The sequence below is a fragment of the Zingiber officinale genome, chromosome 8B (genome assembly GCF_018446385.1).
Source record: "Zingiber officinale cultivar Zhangliang chromosome 8B, Zo_v1.1, whole genome shotgun sequence".
Lineage (NCBI taxonomy): Eukaryota > Viridiplantae > Streptophyta > Magnoliopsida > Zingiberales > Zingiberaceae > Zingiber > Zingiber officinale.
In genome coordinates this window covers 89,879,249-89,904,560 of record NC_056001.1, presented here as the reverse complement: position 1 = coordinate 89,904,560, position 25,312 = coordinate 89,879,249, and the positions used below count along the sequence as shown (strand labels likewise).

Sequence of the window (25,312 nt, the reverse complement as noted above, 5' to 3'; positions counted from 1 at the left end):
GCCTCTCTTTGAACCCTTGTAGCACATCACATCATGAGTCACTTCACCAAACAGGACATATCATTGTGATGTGTGTGATATTAATCGTTAGTATAAGCAAATACTAACTTCAAGAGTCTGAGAAAGATATGCTTAAAAAACAAACATAGGATTCAAAATGTAGGCTGCTAATTGAACCTTTGTGCCTTCCCTGCCACAGGTTAACTAATGGATTGTGGTGACATGCATGATCTTATTATAAACAAACATTAATTCCTAGTGTCATATCTAAACATCAAGAAAACATAGCAGACATTACCAAGTAAACACAACACTCCACAACTATCTAATGAAGACAACTAGACAAACAATACCAGAAACAATAGACATGGGAGGAGCAAGCACAAGAATACAACGAGAATAATATAAATATTAACAAATACAACCCAACAATAATGGCATATCATCAACAAAGCATCATAATAATTAAGGATGAATGCAATAAAATCTATCCAGCAATGCATCAAAAGCACAATGTTCCAACATAACCACCAACACAGTAAATGACAATATCAACCACAATGCATAGCATACATTGATGCATATATTGCACCTCTACTGCAATATAACCATCAACCAAGTGTATATTGAGTTAGACCAATAATGTAAGTGCTGATATATGTGGCCTCATAGCATTCATAACCAACAACAATACCATGATTGTCATACAACCCATCACATGGCCACCTATGTCTTATACCAAACAAGAGTGTAAACATGGAATTGTGGATTTACTCCTTCCACTCTCTTAGAACCGCTGCTCATAGTGGCACTTCACATCTGCTCCAACCTGTATGACTGCCTATAGCAGTTCAAGTGACTTGTGCCTAATAGCTTGCACTCACCTATGTAGCCAATGTGTGCTTGAGGATGACAAAGTCAATATAACTTGTGATTCTAGGCTTTCAGGTCAGCTAAGCAGCCACGGATATAAGTCCAACAACATAAGTCATAATAGGATCGAATGGTCCAGTTAGAGAAGAGGGAAAAGAAATAAAAAAAACATTAAATTCTTGCAAATCAGAAGCTCAAACAATTTATTGTGGCAGATGAAAACTTAATTAACCTTAAATCCCCTTGGTGATCCTTCGGCATTTGGGTGCAAGAATAAGATAATTAGAGATATTTTCATATGAGTGGTTTCACAAGAAAAAAAAACAACTAAATTGGCTTTTAAAATAGGCCTAATGGTCATTTCTGCATGACTTCAATCAACAACATCAACCAAGTCTTATCTTACTATATGGGGTTGGCTATATGGATCCTCTTACGCCATTGGGTTCCATCTACTTCTTTGGTCTTCTTCCTCGTTTAATGTGCATATTTAACATAGTTTCACATACATAACTAAAGCATTTATTGATTGTCTAAGTATACCTTCAATAGATACAACCTCGACTTTCACTTCTAATTTTTTATCTTATCCATTTTCATATGTCTGTGCATCCACCTTAATATTCTCATCTATGTGATTCTCATCCTCTACATGTGTGCTTGAGTCATAGCCCGACATTTAATTTCATATAACATTGCAAATCTAATCGTCATTCTATAGAACTTCCCTTTAAATTTGAGAGGTACCTTACGATTATAAAAAACACTTAATGCTCTACTCCATTTTAATCATCCTGCTTATATTCTATCTAACATATCTCTCTTAACTCCTCCATTGTTTTGGAAATGATCGCTCTCAGTTATAAATAACTCATCATCTCCTATCTTAAAAATTAGCGCACTACGTCTAACATTACTAACTTAAATTCTATATATTTTGTTTTTACTTTGCTAAGCCTAAAATCTTTTTACTTTTAATATTTACCATCAAGATTCGAACTTAGAATTTACTACTTCACGTTTATCATCTATCAAAATAATATCATTTACAAACAATATGCACCATGGTAACGTATCTTGGATGTATCTAGTGAATTCATCCATGATTAATGTAAAATGATAGAAACTTAGAGTTAATTCTTTATATAACCATATCTTTATAGGAAATATTTCAATTAATTAGCCTAAAGTCTTCGTTCTTGTCATTATATGCTCATACATGTCTTTAATTGTTTCAATATGGCTACACTAACACCTCTCTTTTCTAATATCTTCCATATAATTTCCCTCAAGACTGTCATAAGTTTTTTCTAGATTGACGAATACCATGTGTAAATCATACTTCTTTTCTTGATACTTTTCAGTTAATTGTTTGTGAAGATGTATAACTTTTGACCCACCAAGTATAAATTCAAATTGATTTTTGGTCATTGTGGTATTCTTCCTAAGTCTTTTTTATCACTCTTTCTCAAAATTTCATGGTACGACTCATTAACTTAATGCTCTTTAATTCGCACAATTTTGTATGTCTTCTTTATTTTTATACAAGGGCTAAAGTACTTAACCTTTATTGATTAAATTTTTTTTTTCATTTTTAATATCAGTTTGAATAATTTCATACGCTATTCGATACTTTACTTCCCTAAGCACACTTTCATACCTCTATCGGAATATCATCTCATCCAACCACTTTTCCATTTTGCATCCTATTTAAAATATATTTTACTTCTGAAGTTTGAATTTTACAATAAAAATTTAAATTTTTATACTCCTCTGCATACTTAAATTACCCAAGTTAAGTTGGTTACTAAATCTTCATTGAAAAATTGATGAAAATATCTCTTCAATTGCTCATTTATTTCATCATCATTTATTAGTGCTACATTGCATGCATCTCTAATGTATCTTATTTAGGTAAGATCTTTTGTCTTCCGCTCTCTTATTTTAATTATTTTTTAGATGTCTCTTTCCTCTTCTTTTATATCCAACTATAGATATAATCGTTCGAAAGTTTCATTCTTAGTTTCACTCGCCACCTTCTTCGACTATTTTCTAACTAGTTACATACTTTTTTAGTCTTTTTCATTCCTACAAGTATATAATAACTTAAAGTTTGTTTGTTTTTATTTCACTTTCTCATGTACTTTCTCGTTCCACCATCAAAATTTGGTGGTACATATCCTTTTGACTCACCCAATATGCTCTTGGCCACCATTTTCAAATTTAATATCATTTTATCTCATGTCATATTCAAGTCATCATATATTTCTCCTAATACTTATGCTCCTATCATCTCCTTAAATATACTTTGTTTCCCATCCTTTAACTTCCACTATTTAATTTTAGAAATCATGCATGTTTTCCTTCTATCAATACTTGAGATGCATATCTAACACTACTAACCTATATTAGGTAGTTAAATTTTTTCAAGAGATACCCTTGCAATCTTTATAAATCTTTCTATATTTTTTCCTAACTGTAATAAAGTTGATTTGCAGCTTATTATTCTCATTTTTTAACATAACCAATTGATCTTCTCTTTTCTTGAAAAATATATTAGCTATTATAAATTCATATGATATCTCAAAATCAAATATAATTTTTCCTTCATTTCTTGTTCCAAAATCATAACCCTCTATATGCTCATTTCCATCTACTCTGATTAAAATCATTTTATTTAGCATAATTATTTGTACAACCTTATCTAGATATTCCTAAAACATATATTTGATATTTTCATTTAATCCTACTTGAGACTATATATATATATATATATATATAGTTTTTTTCGCCACAACTATCATGAGAATTATAATTTTATCATCTTCCTAATTACTCCTATTAGTTCATCTTTTAACAAACTATCTACAACAATACATATTTCATTACTTATTTTGCTTCTTCCATACTATAATTTTTTAAACTTGAATTCTCTAGTATTGTTGTCTTCTCTCCTACCCACTATCTTTTATAAACACAAAATATTTATTCTTTTTCTAATCATCGTATCTACTATTACAATAACAATCAAATCTTATCTCACTAGGTGGATTCGGCTATATGGATCTTTTACGCCATTAGGCTCTATCCCCTACTATATCATCATTTATACTTAAATAAACTTTATCTTGTTTTATTATTGCTAACCAAGTTTTTTTTATCTTCCTTTTCCTCATTTAATGTACGTATTTGTCATAGTTTTACATCGCCTAACTGGAGCATTTATTAGTTATCTAAATACATGCCCGTACCATCTAAACGTGTCTCTCGGAATTTTTTCTCAATAGATGCAACTTTGGCTATCTCTATAATGCTTTCATTTCTTATTCTATCCATTCTCATATATTCACACATCCACCTTAACATCCTTATTTCTGCAACTCTTATTTTTTTGTTCATGTGCCCAAGTGCCCAACATTCAGCTTCATATAACATAATCTAACTATGGTTTTGTAAAACTTTTATTTAAATTTTAGAGGTACTCACCTGATGCTCTCCTCCGTTTCAACCATCTTGCTTGTATTATAGGTAAGACATCTTTCTTAATCATTCATTGTTTTGCAAAAATGATCTTATATATTTCAAGCTCTCAATCTAGGCAATTCGCCATCTCTTATCTTAATTATTATCTCATTACGTCTAATATTGCTAAACTTAAATTCTATATATTGTGTCTTTATTATAGTAAGCCTAAAACATTTCTCTTCTAGTGTTTCCCACTAAAATTCTAGTTTAGCATTTACTCATTCACGTGTTTTATCTACCAAAATAATATATCTGCAAACAACATGTACCATAGTAGTGTGTTTTGAATGTGTAGTGAGTTTGCCCATAATTAGCGTAAAAAGATAGGGATTTAGAACTAATCCTTGATGTAACCCTATCTTTGTTGAAAATGCTTCAGCTATTCTGCATCCTTAATTAATTCAATATATGTTACACTAACACATCTCTTTTGTAAATTCTCCTCTTAGAACTCTATCATAAGTTTTTTCTAAGTCAATGAATACCATGTGTAGATCTTATTTTTGCTCTTGATATTTTTCGATTAGTTGTCTAAGAAGATGTATATCTTCAATTGTCGACCTTCTAGAAATGAACCCAAATTGATTTTCGATCATCATACCATGATCTCCTTCCTTAATATTTTTTCTATTACTCTTTCTTAAAATTTTATGACATTGACTCATTAGTTTAATATCCCTATAGTTTGCAAAATTTTATGTCTCCTTTGTTCTTATATAAGGACAATAGAGTACTTACCCTCCATTAATCAGATTTTTTTTTCTTTTTTAATATCATGTTAAATAATTTTGCAAGTACCTTGTTTTCTAGGCACTTCCATACTTCTATCGGAATATCATCTAGTCCAACAGCTTTTCAATTATGCATCTCATTTAAAGCCTGTTCTACTTCTGAAATTTGAATTCTACAATAAAAATTTAAATTTCTATACTCATTTAACCTACTTAAATTACCTAAGTTAAGTTGATCACCTAAAGTTTCAGTAAAAAGTTAATAAAAATATCTCTTCCACCGTTCTTTTATTTCTCCATCGTTTACTAGTCCCCTATTGCATTCATCTTTAATACATTTTATTTGGATAAAATATTTTGTCTTCCTTGCTCTCACTTTAGCTATTCTATAAATATCTCTTTCTTCTTCTTTTGTATCCAATTTTTTATATAATAGTTTAAAAGTTCATGTTTTACTTCATCCACTATTTTCTTAGTCTCTTTATTGGCTATTTTATATTTTTTAAGTTTTTCTCATTCTTACAAATATATAATTCCTTATAAGCTTATAAGCTGTTCATTTTTCTTTCGCTTTCTCTTGTACTTTCTCATTCCTTCACCAAAATTCCTTACTTTGTAGTCCATGTCCTTTGACTCATCGAGTACACTCTTAACTATTATTTTCAACTTTAATATCATTTTATCCCATGTCATATTAGAGTCACCGTATATTTCACCTAATGTTTGTGCTACTATCTTCTTCTTAAATATATTTTGCTTCCCTTCTTTTAACTTCCACCACTTAATTCTAGGAGTCGTATATATTTTCTTTCTATTGATACTATACTTGAGCCGTATATCCAACACTATTAACCTATATTGGATAGTTAAGCTTTCTCTAGGGATAACCTTGCATTTTTTACAAATCTTTCTATCCCTCTTCCTAACCATAAGAAAGTTAATTTGCGATTTATTATTCTCACTTTGAACGTGAACGAGTGTTCTCTTTTTTAATATAATTTTTCCTTCTTCATTTCTCATTCCAAACTCATAACTTCCCTGCACCCTCTCATATTCCTCATTTTTTACTCCGATATGTCCATTTATATCATTTCATATTAAAATCATTTCATTTGGCAGAATATTTTGCAATACTTCATCTAGGTCGTCCTAAAACCTTTATTTGATAGTTTTATCTAATCTTACTTGCGGTACATATATGTTAATTACGTTCATAGTTTCTTTCGCTACTATTATCTTAATGACTATAATTCTATTCCCTTGTCTAACTACTACAACTTCATCTTTTAATGAACTATCTACAATAATACTCATTTCATTTCTTATTTTACTTTTTCCTGTGTATCATAACTTAAACCCGAGTTCTCTATCATCTTTGTCTTCTCGTCTACCCATTTTATCTTTTGTACACACAAAATACTAATTCGTCTTCTAATCATCGTAGCTACTACCTCCATTATTTTATCAGTGAGCTTTCCTGTATTCATGTTTCAAATCTAAGGCAATCAATATTTTTATAGTGTTTGTTCTTATTCAATCCATAGTGTGAGAACTTTTGTATATTAATATTACATTCAAATTCTCATAGAGATATAGCGGACTTTACCTTGACATTGCAGTAACCATGTAATGTGTTCCTTCCATTGAACACCCTAGCATTAGCACAATACTTTGATGAATTTATTTATAAAACATTAGTCTATGTTTGATGTTGACAGACAACCTAACACAACCCTCAACCTTTTTCAACTGGGCTTGGGACCAACAATGATAATTTTAAGGAGAATTTAACCATTAAGCGTCAACATTCAAATCTCAATCATGCTACAAAATTCACCTTGGCTACCTCTAGTCAACAAACCAAAGTTTTCAGTTAATCAAATTAGCATACTGTCTAATTCAACCATCTTTGGTTGACTCAAAAAAGACCAACCTTTAAACACAAGGTTTTCTTAGTTACCTAACCAAAAAGTTCAAGTTAGCCAACCCTAAAAAGGTTTAGCTTCAAGGATCTGCCTATCAGCTAAACAAAAGGTCATGATCGGCCTACCTCCAGCTTGAAGATCTTCCCCCTAAAATCTTCCATCTTAATCAACCTACCGAAGGTTAGGCATCTAGTATAATGTTAAACCTTCCTAAGTCACCTTAGGCTAAATAAGTTCTCTACACAGTAAACCCTACTTAGAATTATACTTTATTCTTACAAGAGGCTACCCAAAATAAGCCCAAAATATTACATTACGACAATGGTCTTTAGGTCAATCTAGTGCTTTCTAATCTTGATCCATCTTCAAGAGGTAGACTCTCAATGTAGCTCTACACATCCTTGATGACCCATCAAGCCTAATTAATTATCGCTCCAATATTTTATCCAATCATTATCAATATCTTGCACGCCCATAAGTAGATTATCAAATGCAACCCCATAAGTGTTTTTTAAACATCAAGATGCCTCTCATTGCCACTTGCCGCCTCTCGCTAGCACTAATCACCACTCTATGCCTTTCTTATTGGCCTCTTGTTAATGCTCACTACCACCGCCTCTTTTGGTAAAATCCCCTCTTTTATAAGCTTTCAGCTAGCTCCTATGTCAATCCTTTTGTCTCATTCAGTGGCAATCATGGGAACACAAGAAAACTATGGTTAACCATGCAAATCTCATGCAACACAATGGGCACACCTACGTGTCCCATGTTGAAATGATAAAAATAGCTTGTATCAATAGCATAAATTTTGCTCCTATAATCTTAACAAATTATCACATGCAACAATGTAAGTGTTTTTTAAACATCAAGATGCCTCTCATTGCTACGCCTCGCTGCCCCTCATCACCACTCTATGCCTTTCTTATTGGCCTCCACCTCTTTTGGTAAACTACCCTCTTTTATAAGCTTTCAGCCAGCTCCTATGTGATCGGAAGAAGGAATCGAGTGATTCCTATTGTCTCATTCAGTGCCAATCATGGGCACACAAGATTGTGATTAACGACGCAAATCTCAAGCAGCACAGTTGGCATCTTGATGTTGGTCCCATGTTGAAACGATAAAAAGAGCTTGTATTGAGACTAGAAATCTTGCTCCTATAGCCTTAATACTTTTTCCTCTTACAAATAAAATTCTAATAATTAGATAAATGATTAAATTAGAATTTTAGAGACAAACTATAAAAAGGATAATAGAAACATTATTTAAGTTCATTTTGGCATGTGCCAAAATGTGCAAAGTGTCCTGAGTGTCACATCTAACAACACTTATTGGCATGATTAGTATAGGCAACAAGAAAGAATACCATGCCAAGTAGTATTCAATTTCTGGAATGGTATATGTTGACCACGCTATTTATAGCATTTATTTTGTACCTGGCAAAAATTTTAGATATTGATCCCGTGCATTGATAAATTTCCTAATCTTGTGGTGTACATCATATGACTGGCACTTCTTTTTATATAGAATTATAATCTGAATGAATATGTCGATCATTTTTACAATATAAATATCTTTAATGTTTTAAGTGGTCATTAAAAATGCCCCACATAGCACATATGCTCTATGTAGTGGGTAGACCATTTGCTACCTAATATCGTCTATCAAATGGATCAAGCACATGATTAGATTACTATAATAACAACGATACATTACAGAAAAGCTAGAACAACCACCTATGCATCTAATTCAAGAGGAGATTACTGATTGTAAAAGGAGAATGAGATCCAAATACAATTTTTTGACTTGTTAATCAGCATTATGGGTCAAAGTAATTATAGTTACTAATTACAGACAGCAATGCTAGTTGGTGATTGATCGAAGGTCCATGGGACATGATGGAAGCCTAAGGATAAAGAGGTTGTGGTCATTAGTGATGGATAAATGGTTGTGGCACTATTGGTGGTGGGGGAAATGGGAGCAGTGTTAGGTTATAAAAGACAAAGAGTCTACAAAGGAACAGAAAGGGGAGTAGGTTGCAAATGGTTTGGCCAAACTTGACACATAAGGAGGGGTTAGCTATTACGGCAATGAAGGGAACTATTAGAGGATTGGTTACTGAAGAAGCACAATTAGAGGCTACAAAATAAGAATAAGCAATAAAGGGTTGTAGCCACAATATACAAACTAGGCTAGGTAGTGATGAGGAAGTACAATAAGCATTGTGGTAAGAGAGGAAAAAGGTCAATTGGGATTGGGAAAAAAACAACTTAAGGTTGTTGATAAAGGGGAGAAAGAGATCAGTGACGACACTCACAATTGCCTCTTTGAAAATAAAGATAAGAATTTTTATCTTAGAATTCTTTCGTTTGATGATATATCTAAACAAGAGAGGTACACTCTAGCTTCTCTTCCTCTCCACTCTCTTTTTTCCTTTATGTTCTCCCCTCTCATAATACAAAACTCACTATTAGCCCAAACTAAACCCAAACAAAAGAAAATGTTGATACTTTGGGAGGAGATTACTTAACCATCAAGTCATTTTATTAGTTAATTTTGTGGTGCAGCATGTACATAAATAAAATTAGAATAGAAAACAATAATGAAGAATATTTTATAAAAAGATATCAAAAATAATCCTAATGTGAAAAAAAATTAAAAACAAAAATAAAGAGAAAACAGATAGTAGTATAAGCTAATGTGAAAACTTAAACCAATGAAAAACAATATAAAAACATTTATATCAGTAAAAAAAATAAAAATAGTAAAAGAAGAGGAAGAAAGATAGAATTCAAACACATGAATTACCAAACAATCAAAAAGTATTTATAAAATACTTTTTAAAAAATGTAACCATCAACGTGTTTGTACCTTCATGGATTTTTATGCAAGGATATCCATTAATAGTAGTCAAATCATTTATATTGTTATTTATTGCAGAAAGAATATCAACTAAAGTTTTCTGTTCCTCTATCCCTTACATCCCTTGCACCTTCAAATGTTCGACTTCAATTGATTAAATTCATCAATTTTTTAAAACTTATTGGTCACTTTTTTTAACTCATTTAAATATATTTGTTGCTTTTGACTACGTCAATACCATCTCAAATTATTTGTTTATCCTAGAATTCTATATTAAACATAAAATGAACTTAAAAAACACTTTTGTAAAGAATAAAGGTCAAGGATATTATTACTCAAACGAGTTTTGAAATGAGAAGACTTCATAACAATATTGTTTGATAGATTAAAATCATTATCTTCTTGATTCTAAACCTATAATTTTAACATTACAAAAGATCAGGATAGAGACACCAATTCCAGAACCATACCAATACACACAAGGCAACTTATACCAATCAAGAAAGCATTCAAGGGTAAGTAAACAAGTTAAACAGACATCAAAATCACAGAGCACATACCATATTGATCTAAATTTCTTATAAGACACTTTCAACCAAACAAAAATAGAGAGTTTATCCTGAGCCCCTTAGTAGATTAAGAACAACATCATCTTCTATTAGCCTTGCACAAAAAGCACCAAAATCAAAGAAACATAGTCCAACAAACCTGTCTTTGTCGCCTAATCATGGTAGCTAGATCAGTGTATGGAAGCTTCAGATCAATTTTGCATTCCATCAAAATGCCTCCATCATAATCCTTTATGTACCTTAACCAAGTAGATAATGTGACAAATAATGAAATATAAATGGTATTTGCGACTTCACAGCAATGTCTCAGAAAATGTTCAACAGCACAAAAAAGTGAAATGGGAGAACAATTTCAAGGACAATGTGCATAAGAAGACTAACTAAAGCAGAGATAATGCAGAAATTTGGAGCAGAGCAAGTTCAAGACATCCAAAAATTAGGTGAAAGTAAAATTTATGGAATAATAATGACAAAAATCCATACCCATGCCATCTTTCTTTCTCCAAGGTGATCTCCTTTGTAAAACCCTAAAAAAACACAATTATCAACAGTCAAATTATTTTCATGCTGAATAATGATTTTTCTAGCAGTAGATATGAACGCCAAAATACAACCAGTAATAATTGAAAACCTAATGCTAATAGTCATGTTAATTAGTGTAAGTATGACCATCAACCAAAAAAGTCAAAAAAAAAAAAAATCTGAGAACACGGCATAGCAAACAAAAGGACAAATGAACTTGCAATTTACCGGAAGCATAACTTTTCAAAGATGGCCAAATTCAGTCAGGATAAACAATTAAAATGTCTATGAAAAAGTAAAATTATACAAACAGAACTTTTCTCTGACAGTCATAGGAATAACTATTTGGGAGTAAACCATATATGTAATCAAAATGGCTCAATACATGAAATGTAGAAGGCTCGATGGATGCCACCTGCTTCACAAAATAGCCAACTGCATTATTATCAGCATATGTTAGAAAATGAGTTAGCCCGTCAACATCTCGAGCATGCTGTTTTAAGTGGTTCATGAGTCTTGTGCCATATCCTTTAACTTGCTCATCTGATGTGATTGCACAAAAAGCTATCTCCCCGAATCTCTGGCTGTAAGGCATAAATATTTAGAATATTAAAAAGCCAAAAAGGTGTGGAAATTAAATTAAAATTAAGGTAAATTTTTTCATAATAGAAAGGCTCCACAATAATGAGTTCTGGACTGAAGGTTAATAAATTTTAAGTGATGCGAAACAAATTCGGCGTAGGAGACCATCTGTTCAATCAAGGGAGGAGTTTAGGCAAGATCAATTTTGACCAAGTCGAAATAAATTGCAGTAGATGGAACACAAAATACTCTAGCCCCAGCTCAATCTCTCAATTGAGTTCATCAATGCCAAAGAAACAATGAAACCACCCATTATCCCATCATCCCAACTCAGCAAACATTTACACTCCATCTTTGCCCAATCCCACATTGCCTCATAATCTCATTATCAAGACATGTTAGTCATAAGACTTATGACTGTTTAAGATTAGCTACATTGGGTCTTATCCCTTCATTGAGTTTCATGCAGACTATTCACTAATAATATAAATTTTTTAAAGCACTTTGAGTTGTACTAATCAGAATTTTCCGTGGCCTACCTGGCTCTACCGCTCTCTCCTTCAACCACAATTGCTTCAAATTGTGTAACTACAAAACTTATTAAATTTATTGGTTTCAATCTTTAAACATGAGCATGCTAACTTAATATAATGTCTCTCATTTTATCATTTCTTAGAACTACATCTAATTGCTCCTCAACAGTAGCATTTTTAATTATCTTCTCAAGTAGCCACACACATTCATCTTTTTCCTTCTCATCTCTATTGTGTTACTTTTATGTGTTTTCTCAACAACCTAACGGTATGATCAATAATTTAGGGTGAGTGATACCACAATTTTATTAATTTTTCTGCAAAACAATCCCAGAAAACTATGGATTTTTTCCCCCATGAAAATTTAAAAGAAGAAAACCACAGATCTCCTTGTGGAATGAGAAATCCAAAATTTTTAACACTCTTATAGATATTTTGTGTTCATTCATCTTAACTATTCTCTAATTGATTTACTTATCATGTATTCTATTATGTTACAAGGGGCTTAAAACAGTTAGCTTCTAAATTTTCTCCCCAATACATTCGATTTGCCTTCCCTTTGATGGAAGTAATTGATAAAGTAAATTAACCTATGGAAAGAGTTCTCCGCTGCGTCTTTCCCCTCCTTCCATTTCCACCAAGGACATGGCCAAGGAACACTTCCCCCAATTTTGACCAATATAAATCAATTGGAAAACTCAAATTTCTCTCCAGTGTCATCAACATCGACCCAAAAATAAAATAAATTCTATTTTTTGTTTAACTTATTTTTATTTTTCTCTATTTTATGTTTTTAGTTTTCACAAATTTAAATTTCCCTCCTACTTTCCTCCCACTAAATCATAACCTCATTCTCACCCTTGTTATTTACCTCTTTCACAGTTTCATACTTTTACACTTTTCTCAACAATATCATCTATATATGTTACAGCATATACTGAGAAGTTTATCTTGAATATGAATGCTAAATTCGTACTAATGTAAAATTATGGGAATATACAGTTGACTCGTGATGTAAAATGCAACCCTAAGTTACAGGAAATCAACACTCAATTATCAAGATATCTTTATTAAACATCTTTCTTTTGAATAGAAACTCCTATAGGAATTTTATGCCTATGCCTCTTAATTAATCTTCGCCTCTTATCTTATTATTAAAATAGCATTTCATATATTCAAATCTTAGTTTCATATGATCAGTCATGGAAAGTATCGTCCCAAGGTTATGGCTAAATTTCCCTTGGCCCTTGAGGTAAGGACAGACAACCTGAGACCATTTCATGTAGTTCTTCCCGTTGAGTCTATTCGAGGCCCGAATATTCTACAGATCGCCAATTTTTTTGGACTAAACTGCAATTATCAGACACAATAGATTAGCTAGGATTACGGGAAAAGGTTGTTTGAGAATTGACCATAATGAAGAAAGGCAGGAGCAAAAAAGCAATGAAGGCTAGGCCTTAGATACCATGTGGAAAAATTGATTTCTCTTTATCACTTCGAAATAGGAATACACGGTATTATATATAAAATTATAATAGATAAAATAGGAAACTAGGAGAGAGAATAGGAAACTAACTTATTCCTAAATATAAGATATTTTGCTAACTAAACCCCTTAATTTAAGGAAATTCCTACTATATACACCACTGTTTATTTCCTTCTCTGTACACAACTGTTTACAACTTGATAATTTGTAACACTCTCAATTGTGTAAACTTGCCTAATTCAATTTTTAGAAGCTTCAATTTTAAAAGCATTTTACATAATACAAATGTATAGTTTATGACCTCTTTCTATCTCAATTGCCTCGGTATTTTTTATGGTGATTGGAAATTAATTGACAATAATTTTCCTACTTGACTTAAAATAATGAAAAAGAAAAAGAAAAACTAAAATTGAAGTATGTGTGAAGATGTCGTAGCCATTGTACTCAACTAGATTTGTTGTTTGTAACTTTGACTATATTTGTGAAACAATGCATTTGCATCAAAGACTGTAATTCTTTTGACATTATTTCAGATTGATAAATAACTGAAATGTGAAAAATAAAAAGTGGGTAGAACCAATAAATTAATCCATGACTGGGTCTTTATTGGTATTGGAGAATGGCATCAACACGTCATCGCAACAACCCCAAAAAAGAAAGAAATTTACTGTATAATAATATCAATCATTTTAATGGGGACAAACAATTCTTCCTTGAGCAATCAATAAGAAAAAATGGTGTCAAGCATTAATAAAAGTAACACATTTGTGAAATTAATTCCTCAAGCTCGCTTTCTTCTAGCCATACTTAGTCCAAAAAGATAAGGCTCAATGTCAGACCATATGTTGAATGTTTCGTTTCAACTCTAGGCTAGAAATTCAAGCTTGGACATTGATGGTCTTGGGTGAAGCTCAAGGCTTCAAGGACAAGTCTGGTCTGCAGGAAGTATGGTCGGAATTGGACTCAGATTTACCTAACCCACTAATGTTGTGGACTATTGAATGAAGAGTTTGATGTGAGTTGAAGGCAAGTCCAACTAGAGGATAAAGACATCACTTGAAAAAATAATCACCCAAGACTAGTCCTCCAGCACTTAAGATGCAAGAAATAGGTTGACAGACATCTGCTGTGTTTAGAATTATCAAAAGAGGAACGGACATCAAGTATAGTTAATAATAAGACATAAAGCATAGTTTTAAACAAATTATCAAAAAGAAAGGTAATCAAACGTAATTGTGGAAAAGGTGTTGAGGTAACAACAAACAAGTTTCAATTATGTTATGACTTGACTGAAAATGGCTTTATCAGAGTAGAATATACTTATGTCCTAAGGCCATCTGCAACGCTATTAACGTGTCATGCGTTAATAGCAATATAGTATTATATTTTTTCAATCTGTAGGCATTTAATGCGTTCAATTCCTTGAACGCGTTAAATGCTACAGAGTATCTACAGTACATCAATGTAGATATTAACGCTGGAGTATTAACAGCGTTGCAGATGCCTAAGGGGAAACCAAATTTATAGTCCAATTCACCTTTATTTTGAAATTGCAATTATCAAAGTACATTAAAAAAAAAATACCTAACCTTTAAGCAAACAGGACATTATAGTACCATAATGCTGGCTTACCTGGCATATGGCCGATAAGTAATTCCACCAACTACTTGATTATGTCGGATAACCATCATTGATTTGTGGCTTCTGCAACATATCAAAATAAGATATGCAAAGATAGATGAGGAAAAAAAACATATGCCACACAAAATTTGCAGTCAACAGAAGCATGACAAATAACTTAGAGTTAAGAGAGAATAATTATAACCATCTATTTCAAGATTTTCCAACATTTGGCTGCACGAAAAATCATGGTCAATAAAATATTTTCCAAATCAATGGAAAATGAATGAATTTTATAAGGAAACTGACTTTTGATTGAAATGAGTGGAAATCATTTTCTCACACCATCGGCACGAGTAGTAGCCACCTCAACAATCACCTCATTTGTTCCTCTCCCATGTGAACAACAACCCTTCATTTTTTGTCATCACTTGCCAACACCAACAACCGTCAACACCTATCACTCATGGCCCATCACCAAACAAAATAAGTTGTTGGTTACATACGATTTGTCTTCGCATTCTATCACTCATGGCACCCTCAATCTCACATCATCCTCTGAGTCTTGAGTCATCCTTGTAACCCTTGTCCATTGCTTGTCATTCTGTCACCAAATAAAGAGTTTGCACTCGATCTACTATGTCGCCCTTAGTCTCGCCATCACCTATAGTTTAGTTAACACCAGGATTTGACTAATCCTAGGAACGACCAATCCAACCCACGGAAGTTTCCTACTGACCATTAAGATAAATCAGGAGGCGCTAGTGGTGGCCTATCCAAACGGCCTGCTTTCTCATGCCCGCTACCCATTAGAGGGAAAATCCTCTACAATTCACCAGTCTCAACACTGAGATTCTTGAGATCTGCGCTTGGAGGTCTAACCACTGCATCGTAACCCGGAGGCAACTATTGTCATTGTCTTCATTGACTAACATCATCATCCACTGAGATCATCACAATATCACAACCTTCACTTGTTGCCTAGTGAAAGGAGGTGTTGGTCACCCCCAACTCTAAGTCACACAAGGAAAAAAAACAGAATGGAAAACATTTTCCTTATATCATGTCAAACCAATGACTAAATAGCTTTGCATACCCACTCATCCACACACACACACCTCAATCCGAGATGGAGCACAAATATTGTTTTATGTCAAGCTTATCTCTTATAACTAAGAATCATAAAACAAAATCAAAAAAGAATATCCCATGTAAAGATTCAAACTATTGTAGCTGTTTCGAAACATGATAGGGCAACATTCTTAACTAATTAAGTTTTGAAAGGATAACCATCTCAAATTGATGATAATTCAAGTCCATTGTATCTTCAAACAAGTTCTCTTGAATATAATGTTCTTCATTAACTCCCTCTTGGTCTCCATCAGACCTTGGGATCCCCACAAATAGGGAACTTCAAAAGGAAATCGGAGGATTTTATATGCTTACACCAAATTGAGAGGGATAAAATTGCATTTTTTACACAAGAGAGAGAACAATTAAACATATATTCAAGACTTTAACACAACACTCAATGATCAAATGTCCCATATAAGTCAAAATCTATTACTTAACTATGTGATTTAATAATTCTTAACCGAAAACCATGAACAACAACAACCAAGACTTATCCCACTAGGTGGGGTCGACTATATGGATCATTCTATGTCATTGGGCTTTATTCCCTAATATATCATCCTCTATATTTAAATAAATCTTATCTTGTTTAATTGTTACTAACCATATTTTTTTTTCTTCCCCGTTTGATGTGCATATTTGTCATATTTCCATATCGCCCTAACTAGAGCATTTATTGCCATCTAAATACATGTTTGTACCATCTTAAAAGTCTCTCAATGTTTCTCCTCAATAGATACAACTCCAACTTTCTCTTTAATGTCCTCATCTCTGCAACTTTCATTTTCTGCTCATGTGCTCGAGTCATAACCCAACATTCAACTTCATATAACATAACAGGTCTAATTGTCATTTTGTAGAACTTCCAAGTTTTAAATGTACTTTAACGATCCCTTATGACATCCGATGCTCTTCTCCATTTCAACTTGCTTGTATTCTACGTAAGACATCTCTCTCAAGCCCTTTTGCAAAAATGATCCTAAATACTTAAAGCTCTCAATTTCAAATAACTCGTCATCTCATATCTTAACAATTGTTTCATTACGTCTAATATTATTAAACTTAATTACATATATTCTGTCTTTACTCTACTAAGCCTAAAATCTTTCATTTTCGGTATTCCGGCTAAGATTCGAGTTTAGCATTTACTCCTTCATGTGTCTCATTTAACAAAATAATATTATATATAAACAATATGCACCACGGTACCGTGTCTTGAATGTGTATGTTCGTCCATGATTAGTGTAAAAGGATAGGGACTTAAAGTTGATATTTAATGTAATTCTATCTTTATGAGAAGCATTTCGATTAATTTATCTAAAGTCTTCACTCTTGTCATAATATTCTCAGGCATATCCTTAATTTGTTCAATATATGTTACGCTAACACCTCTCTTTTCTAGAATTCTCCATATAATTTCTTTTGGAACTCTATCATAAGTTTTTTCTAGGTAATACTATGTGTAGATCTTGCTTTTGTTGTCGATACTTTTCAATCTGTTGTGATGTATAGTTCCTATTGTCAACCTTCTAGGCATGAATCTAAATTGATTTTCGATCACCATTATTTCTTTCCTTAATTTTTTTCTATTAGTCTTTCTCAAAATTTCATTGCAAGACTCATTAGTTTAATACCCCTATAGTTTACCCAATTTTGTACGTCTCATTTGTTCTTATATAAGGGAACTACCCTCCATTGATTAGATATTTTTTTCATTTTCAATATCAAATTAAATTACTTTGTAAGTCATTCAATACCTCATCTCCCTATGTACTTTCATACCTCTATCAAAATATCTGGTCTAACTACTTTTCCATTTTACATCCCATTTAAAATTTATTCTATGTCTGAAGTTTGAATTGTACAATAAAAATTTATATTTCTATACTTATTTGACTTAAATTATTTATGTTAAATTGGTCGTCTAAACCTTTATTAAAAAGTTAATAAAAATATATCTTCCACTGCTCTTTTATTTCACCATTATTTATTAATACCCTATTGCATTCATCTTTAATACATCTTATTGGGATAAAATCTTTTCTTCCCCTCTCTCGCTTTAGTACAACCGAAAACCATGAACCTTAATAAACAAATGTGATGAAATCTATAATCGAGGGGAAAAGATTGATTGATGCTGAATTAAAATTGTGTTCAAAATTAAATTCAGTTACCTATCCATAACAAGACGAACAATGTACTCCTTAGGCATATTAGGAAGTTGCCTTGCAAAGATATTCTTCAATCCTATCAACCTAGACATAACAAAAAAAAGGAACAATTACTTATAGCTATAAAATTGAATTATGTTTTCAATTCCACGTTAAAAATTAAATAATTAAATGAATATTTAATGTTATTTCTATAATTTAGACAAAATTACCAAATCATATGTTCATCAACACCATCATTCGCATAGCACAAAAATTTGAGCCTCACGGCATCTTCCTGCAAAGTGCCTAAATTGTCAATTCATTCTAATTTCAAATAACTAGTGAAACTAACATATATTAATCCACGACCAAAATAAGAATTTGAAGGTCAATCAAATCCATTGAAAATTACAAGTCAAAAATGGTGTCAAAAATATGAACAAGTGGATGCAAACATGAAATTACTGAGTCTAGTATTTTATGTTTTAAAATGAACACAAATATAATGCTAAACTTCAAGACCAAAGATTCAGCTCCCTAGCAATATTTTTCTAGAGAGCACAAGAAATTTCCTGATAATTAGTAAGCTAACCAAATTGTTAAAAACTAAAAGTTTGGTTAAGTGCTTACCACTAAAATGGAGAAATAAAGATAGTCTTAACTATAACTTAATGTTCAAAAATAATGCCTGCTACTTTAGATAATCCAGCATAAAGGCATATATAAGTGATAAATAGACATTTCAACTGTATAGCATGTAAGAACATATTTAACCTTGCTACTGATAATGAAGAAAATGTACTTCTAATTTTTCTTTTCTTAGTCCATCTTTTCTCATGCTATAAGGCACTATCTTCAATTACTTCAAAGTAAAGGATAGTTTTCCTTTAGCTCCATCAAAAACGTACAGAGCTTCTCCCTTATAATTAAAGATTGTCATGCATAATTTACTGAATGTGGTATGTAAAAAAAAATGTATATGACACTACCTCTTGATTTACTTGTAATCAAAAAACATTCTTACAGATCACATATATCAGCAAACAACTAGGAGAAAATTTTCAATCTAGATGCATTATAATTGAGTTGGACTTGCAAAAGATTCAGGTAAGAATTGAAAGACCAAGAACATTAAATTTTGAATTGTTTATAAGCAAATAAAAGGTTTCTATAGGTTCCACAGATCAGTTTATAACAAAGGCAAGTTGCAATTTGAACCAAGTAAAGGCTCTTTGCTTCCTTATTTTAACCTCTAATGAGCTATGAAAGAAAAAAAAAATAAGGAGAAAAAAAAGAACAAAAAAAAGAAAATACACATTAGTTTTCAGTAATCACAGTCAGCAAATTAGAAAGAAAATTCATAGGTCATTATCAATTTAAAAAAGAGATTATATCATTATCCTTAATGTGGAACGTGGTCCCAATCTGTCCCTCGTATGTATAAAATTTGGCTAATTTTTTTTTCAAAAAAAATGAACCATAAAATTAGGCAGATTAGCATAAAGCAATCAGGCCTCGGTGTCATGCTAAGACTCTTCATATGCTCTCTCCACATACGTGTCAAACAGTTGTTGGTTGCTACTCGGAATACCGTTCTAATTCCCCTGTACAAAAATTTGTACAAGTATAGAACTATCCTAGCTACCCATGTGCTCTACTGAAGTTAAATTTGGATTGTAAACGATGCTTAACATTATTAATCCAAATTGTCCTTCAGAAGTTAAACTTGGATTGAAAACGATACTTAATATTTTTACTCTAAGTTTAACCAATATGATCTTCCTAAGTTAAACCATATTATTGAAGTTAATTAAATATCTATTTCAAAGATCGGTTTCCAGGTTAAACATGGCGAGGCACTAGGCCTTCTTGGGTATGGGATCATCCACCACTTCCTACACAAAACCTTTCTAAGAAATTGGATATTTAACTTCTTACAGTAAAATAGGTTTAACTACAGAGACCTCAATAGAAGCACAATATCGAAACATGAAATCGAAAAATAAAATCGATAACAAAACGATAACCTAAAACCGATAGCCTCTTGTGTTTGATTTTTCAAGATCTATACAAAGAAGATAAACTAGTTATGATGCAGAAACAAATAACTAGTTATACCTTTCTTAGTAGTTTATAGACCTCTTGATCTTCTGTTGTATTCCTCTCCTCTTCTTGAACGTCGTGTGGGCGACGATCTACCAAGATGAAATCCACCCAAGCTTCTTCCTTTGCTTCCAAGTTTCGGCCACCAACTAACCTCCAAGGGATGCTAAACAAGAGAGCTTTCTTCCCTTCTTCTTCTCCTTCAAGCAACCGGCTACCAAGAGAAAACCAAGCTTGATGCCGCCGACCTCCAAGAAAGAAAACAAAAGGAGAAGAGAGAAAGAAGAGGGTCGGCCACCAAGGAAAAAGGAAGAGAGGAGTTTCGGCCACAATAGAGAGGAAGCAAGGCTTAGGTTGTTCTCAATGAGGCACCCTCTCCCTCTCTTTTATAATCCTTGTGAATCCAAAAAAGGAAAGTTTTAAAAAAAAAAATAAAACTTCTTTTTATTCCTTTACATGGTCGGCCACCACTTGTGTATCAAACAAGGAAAGATTTTAAACAAAAAATTAAAATCTCTCTATTAAAATCCCTTTTGTGGTTAGCTATAAAAGGCATGTTTTATAAAATTAAAATCTTCTCCTTTAAATTCTTTTGTGGATGTCTATAAAAGAAAAGATTTAAAATAAAACTCCTTTTATATCATGGTTACAAAAAAGGAAAGTTTAAAATTAAAATCTTTCTTTTAAACATTATAGATAACTATAAATAAGGAAAGATTTCAAATCTCTCTTTTAATCCTATGTAGAAAGTTATAAAAGGAAAAATTTTAAAATTTAAAACTCTCTTTTAAAACCATGTGGAAAGCATCATAAAAGGAAAGTTTTTAACAAAATAAAAACTCCCTTTTATTTCCTTTTGTGACCGATCTAAAAAAGGAAAGTTTTATAATTAAAATCATCCTTTTAAATCTTTTTAATGGATCTCTATAAAAGGAAAGATTTTACAAAAAAAAAAACTTTCTTTTTTATGTGTGGATGGTCGGCCCCTTGCTTAGGCACCAAGCAAGGCTTGGCCGGCCCTAGCTTGGGCTCCAAGCTTAGCTTGGGCTCCAAGCTTGGCTTGGTCGGCCCCTTGCTTGGGCTCCAAGCAAGGATGTGGCCGGCCTTTAAGCTTGGTTAAGAAGTTGGGCTTTGGGTAGATATAAGGCTTTATAAATAAGATACTACAACAGGGACCGAGAGGAGGAATTGGTTTTGGTCTCCCGATGAGCTTGAGCTTCCCATGTTTGCCCCGAACACCCAACTCAAGTTCATCAATAATAACGCATACCACTAAAGAGTTATTATTGCACTACCGCACTAATCCATATTACAATATGGGCTCCTTCTTATCATGAGTACGTTAATCTCTCTGTGTTTAAGATATCGAATGTCCACTAATTAAATGAGTTACTGACAACTCACTTAATTAATATCTAGCTCCAAGAATAGTATCACTCAACCTTATTATCATGTCGGACTAAGTCCACCTACAGGGTTTACATAACAATCCTTATGAGCTCCTCAAGGGGACATCATCAACTTAGATCACTAGGGCACAGTTTCATTCTATAATCAACAACACACCATATAAATAATGAGAAATGATATTCATCTAGAATTTTTATCTAGAAAATTCATCTAGATAGACACATAGATGATGGGCCCACAAAAAGTGAAATGGTGGGTCCCATCATTTATGTGTCTATCTAGATGAATTTTCTAGATGAAAATTCTAGATGAGTATCACAACTCATAAATAATATCATTTCCCAACTTATCGGGTCTTTTGATTTAACGAACTAAATCTCATCCTTTGATAAATTAAAGAAATAAATATTAAGTATACGTGCTTGTTATTATATCATGATTAAGAGTACGTACTTCCATAATAACAGAAGTCCTGTTCTTTTTACAGTCATTATAAAAAGAATAATCTCAAATGGTCCTGCTCAATACACTCAGAGTGTACTAGTGTAATTTTATAGTCAAGATAAACTAATACAAAATTACACTACAACCATTCCAATGGTTTATCTCATTCCATCTTGGTTGTGAACAACTATTTATAATTTATAAGGAACTGATAACATGATCTTCTGTGTGACACCACACACCATGTTATCTTCAATATAAATTAAATGAACAACTACATTTAGCATATAAATGTAGACATTTGACCAATATGATTCTTATTTCAAAATAAATATTTATACAAAAAACTAAACTTTTAGTATATATTCTAACAACAGTCACTTTGAGTCAGCACCTGAGACCTATGTCATACACTTAGAACCACATCCATGTCTGATAATTGTACATGAATACAAGTAACATAGATTCAGGATGAGTGATCATTCGAAGAACTAATGGCTTAAATAATATAGTCAATTGAGAACAGACCTCAGTTCAAGACTGATATTGGACTATTCAAATACCCTTTCCGTAGTGCTGAACATCGACACTTTGAGTCAACAACCATGTGTCAAACACTTAAAACCACAACTGAATCAAATAATCATACATGAATACAAGGAATTAATTGATAAACAATATAGTCAATTGCGCAAATGTTAGTGAATCAATGTTAACTAGTGTTCTGCCATATTGGTGGTTTTTAACCACTAAATGCTAAACAAGGTGGAATCATAAACGGTGCATTCACTCTCATTACATGTGCCATGCACTCTGATTGTTCACAAGAATTGTCACTCAATATATATTACTAAGTAAATGCATAATCATCTAAGTAAATTGCCAAAATGAACTGACTTCCCACAATTGTGCTTGACGTGAACCAAGTGATGCCAAAATAAATTAATTGAAACCGTAGTGTAAGGAACAACTGTTCATCCTCATCAGATAAGTAACACAAAAGTTTACTAAAGCAGAAGTTCAACAGACCAACCTCCCTCTTCAGTCCTTCCTCTCTAGCAATATAAGCCCCACTGGTCTGTATATTCTCAGTAAATATACTCTTCACCTCCTCCTTAACAATGATACCAGGGATTGAATTCACAGTGGAGATGTTTTGCTGGGCCAATTGGCCGACCGTCCCACGGTCATCTTTACTGCCCGAAGACTGCATCCCAGCACCTGCAGGTTCAATCTTGACTGTCGGGTTCTCGGTTTTTGGGGGCTTGGTGCTTCTAATACTTCCGAGTCCGGAAGGGGCCGAAGCATTCTCGAGGCGGGCAGCTGTGAAGACACGCATCGAGTCATTGTCTTCTTCCTCCTCCTCTTCCTCCTCGTCAGCCTCCTCCTCGGAATCGTCTTCCTCCTCCCTCGCGCTGACACTATCAAGGTCATCGTTGGAGGTGAGGGCACCGGTGTCGGATAGGGAAAAGGGGGCAGGAGCAGGAGCTGCGGCGGAAGCGCCACCGGCAAACTTGCGCTTGTGATGGACGGAGCTGGAGGCGGAGGCAGAGTGCGACGGTGACGCGGACTGGGAGCGGACGGGGGCGGAGTGGCCGTCCATCTGCTCTAGGGTTTCGCGGACGACGAAGGGAAGGGCAGGCCGAAGAGGGAGGGGTATATTTGGAAGTCAGTTGATTGACCCAGTTTTGGTATTTACTTCATATCGTTCAAACATATATCTGAACGCAAAAAAACAAGAAAATAAAAATCAACCAAAACCAACCTCCAATCTCGAATTGTAGTCAGACCTCCATAATTTAATCCTCAATTATAATATATTTATAATTTTTTAAAAATTTGATATCAAGTTCTCATTCGAATATTCATAATTTAATTCTCAACTATAATATATCATAGGATACTAAACTTTTAGATAGCCCACAATGAGCATTTCTGATTTACCCTAATAGATGATGAAAAACTTCCATGTGACTAAATCAGTCGCCCCAGATTTGATATTATCTAGTTCATCATTTATCTTCTTGAAAGCTCATAATGTGCGTAAGAACATCCACATTTGATGTTAATATATAGATGTTATAATCTAAATAGTATGACAAATCAATATTTATAAGTATTATAACACTCACATATTAAGAGGATTTAAATCTTTGAATATTGTTGATGAACTGATTTTATATAAAAATAATAAAAATTAAGAAAATTAATTTTGAATATAAAAAATAAGAAGATATAAATAATCAATATTAATATTATGATGAATGTGAACGTATGTTAATAAAAAAAATATAATATAATATATACATGATATACTATTTAAAAAGATGATGTATATTAATGTTTAAACTAATACGATGCTAATCCAACCAAGAAATTATTTGTGATAGCCAATCCTAGGTCACAAGCGACGAATGTGCTTCTTGCTAACACACATGCGGCTACCGCTTAAACATTCGTGATGAAGCTTCGAGATGCTTCTATTGTTAATGAAATCTCTCCATCGTGCCAAGGTAGAGAACAAAGATGTCCAACTTGATCTGAATTAAGATGCCTATGTCAATTCATAGCATGATAGTGTTAAAACATGACAAAAGGACATTGGTGGGACATATCAGGTGGCATGAGGATAGGAGGTAAAAATTGAGCCAACTTTCATCTAAATAATTGTCATATTTTTAAAACATCTTATAAAGGATCATATCCTCATTCGACTTCAGGTTGGCGGGGATATTGAGAGTGAGCGAATCGTCTTTTTACCACATATCCTCATTCTACTTCTTCCTCTTGTGACATGAGCTCTAATGGAAGTTCACCAATGTTAATCTTTGCCTTAAAACCCT

The 25,312-nt window shown here is 32.8% G+C and overlaps 1 protein-coding gene across 2 annotated transcripts in view; it reads right to left on the bottom strand.

Moving 5' to 3' along the window:
* Window positions 1–24,153, bottom strand: part of LOC122015288 (histone acetyltransferase GCN5-like) — a 34,119-nt gene extending 9,966 nt beyond the window's left edge. Inside the window, exons 1-7 of one of the 2 annotated variants that reach the window (XM_042572096.1) lie at window positions 23,503–24,153; window positions 18,743–18,807; window positions 18,534–18,614; window positions 15,238–15,309; window positions 11,420–11,588; window positions 10,966–11,009; window positions 10,622–10,721 (exon numbers count right to left, since the gene is read on the bottom strand). In XM_042572096.1, coding sequence (XP_042428030.1) covers window positions 10,622–10,721; window positions 10,966–11,009; window positions 11,420–11,588; window positions 15,238–15,309; window positions 18,534–18,614; window positions 18,743–18,807; window positions 23,503–24,072 — 1,101 coding nt within the window. In that variant the 5' untranslated portion in view covers window positions 24,073–24,153. Of the gene's footprint in view, window positions 1–10,621; window positions 10,722–10,965; window positions 11,010–11,389; window positions 11,589–15,237; window positions 15,310–18,533; window positions 18,615–18,742; window positions 18,808–23,502 lie in introns of both variants that reach the window. The other variant, XM_042572097.1, reaches the window with a different exon arrangement.
* Window positions 24,154–25,312: the final 1,159 nt, after the last annotated feature.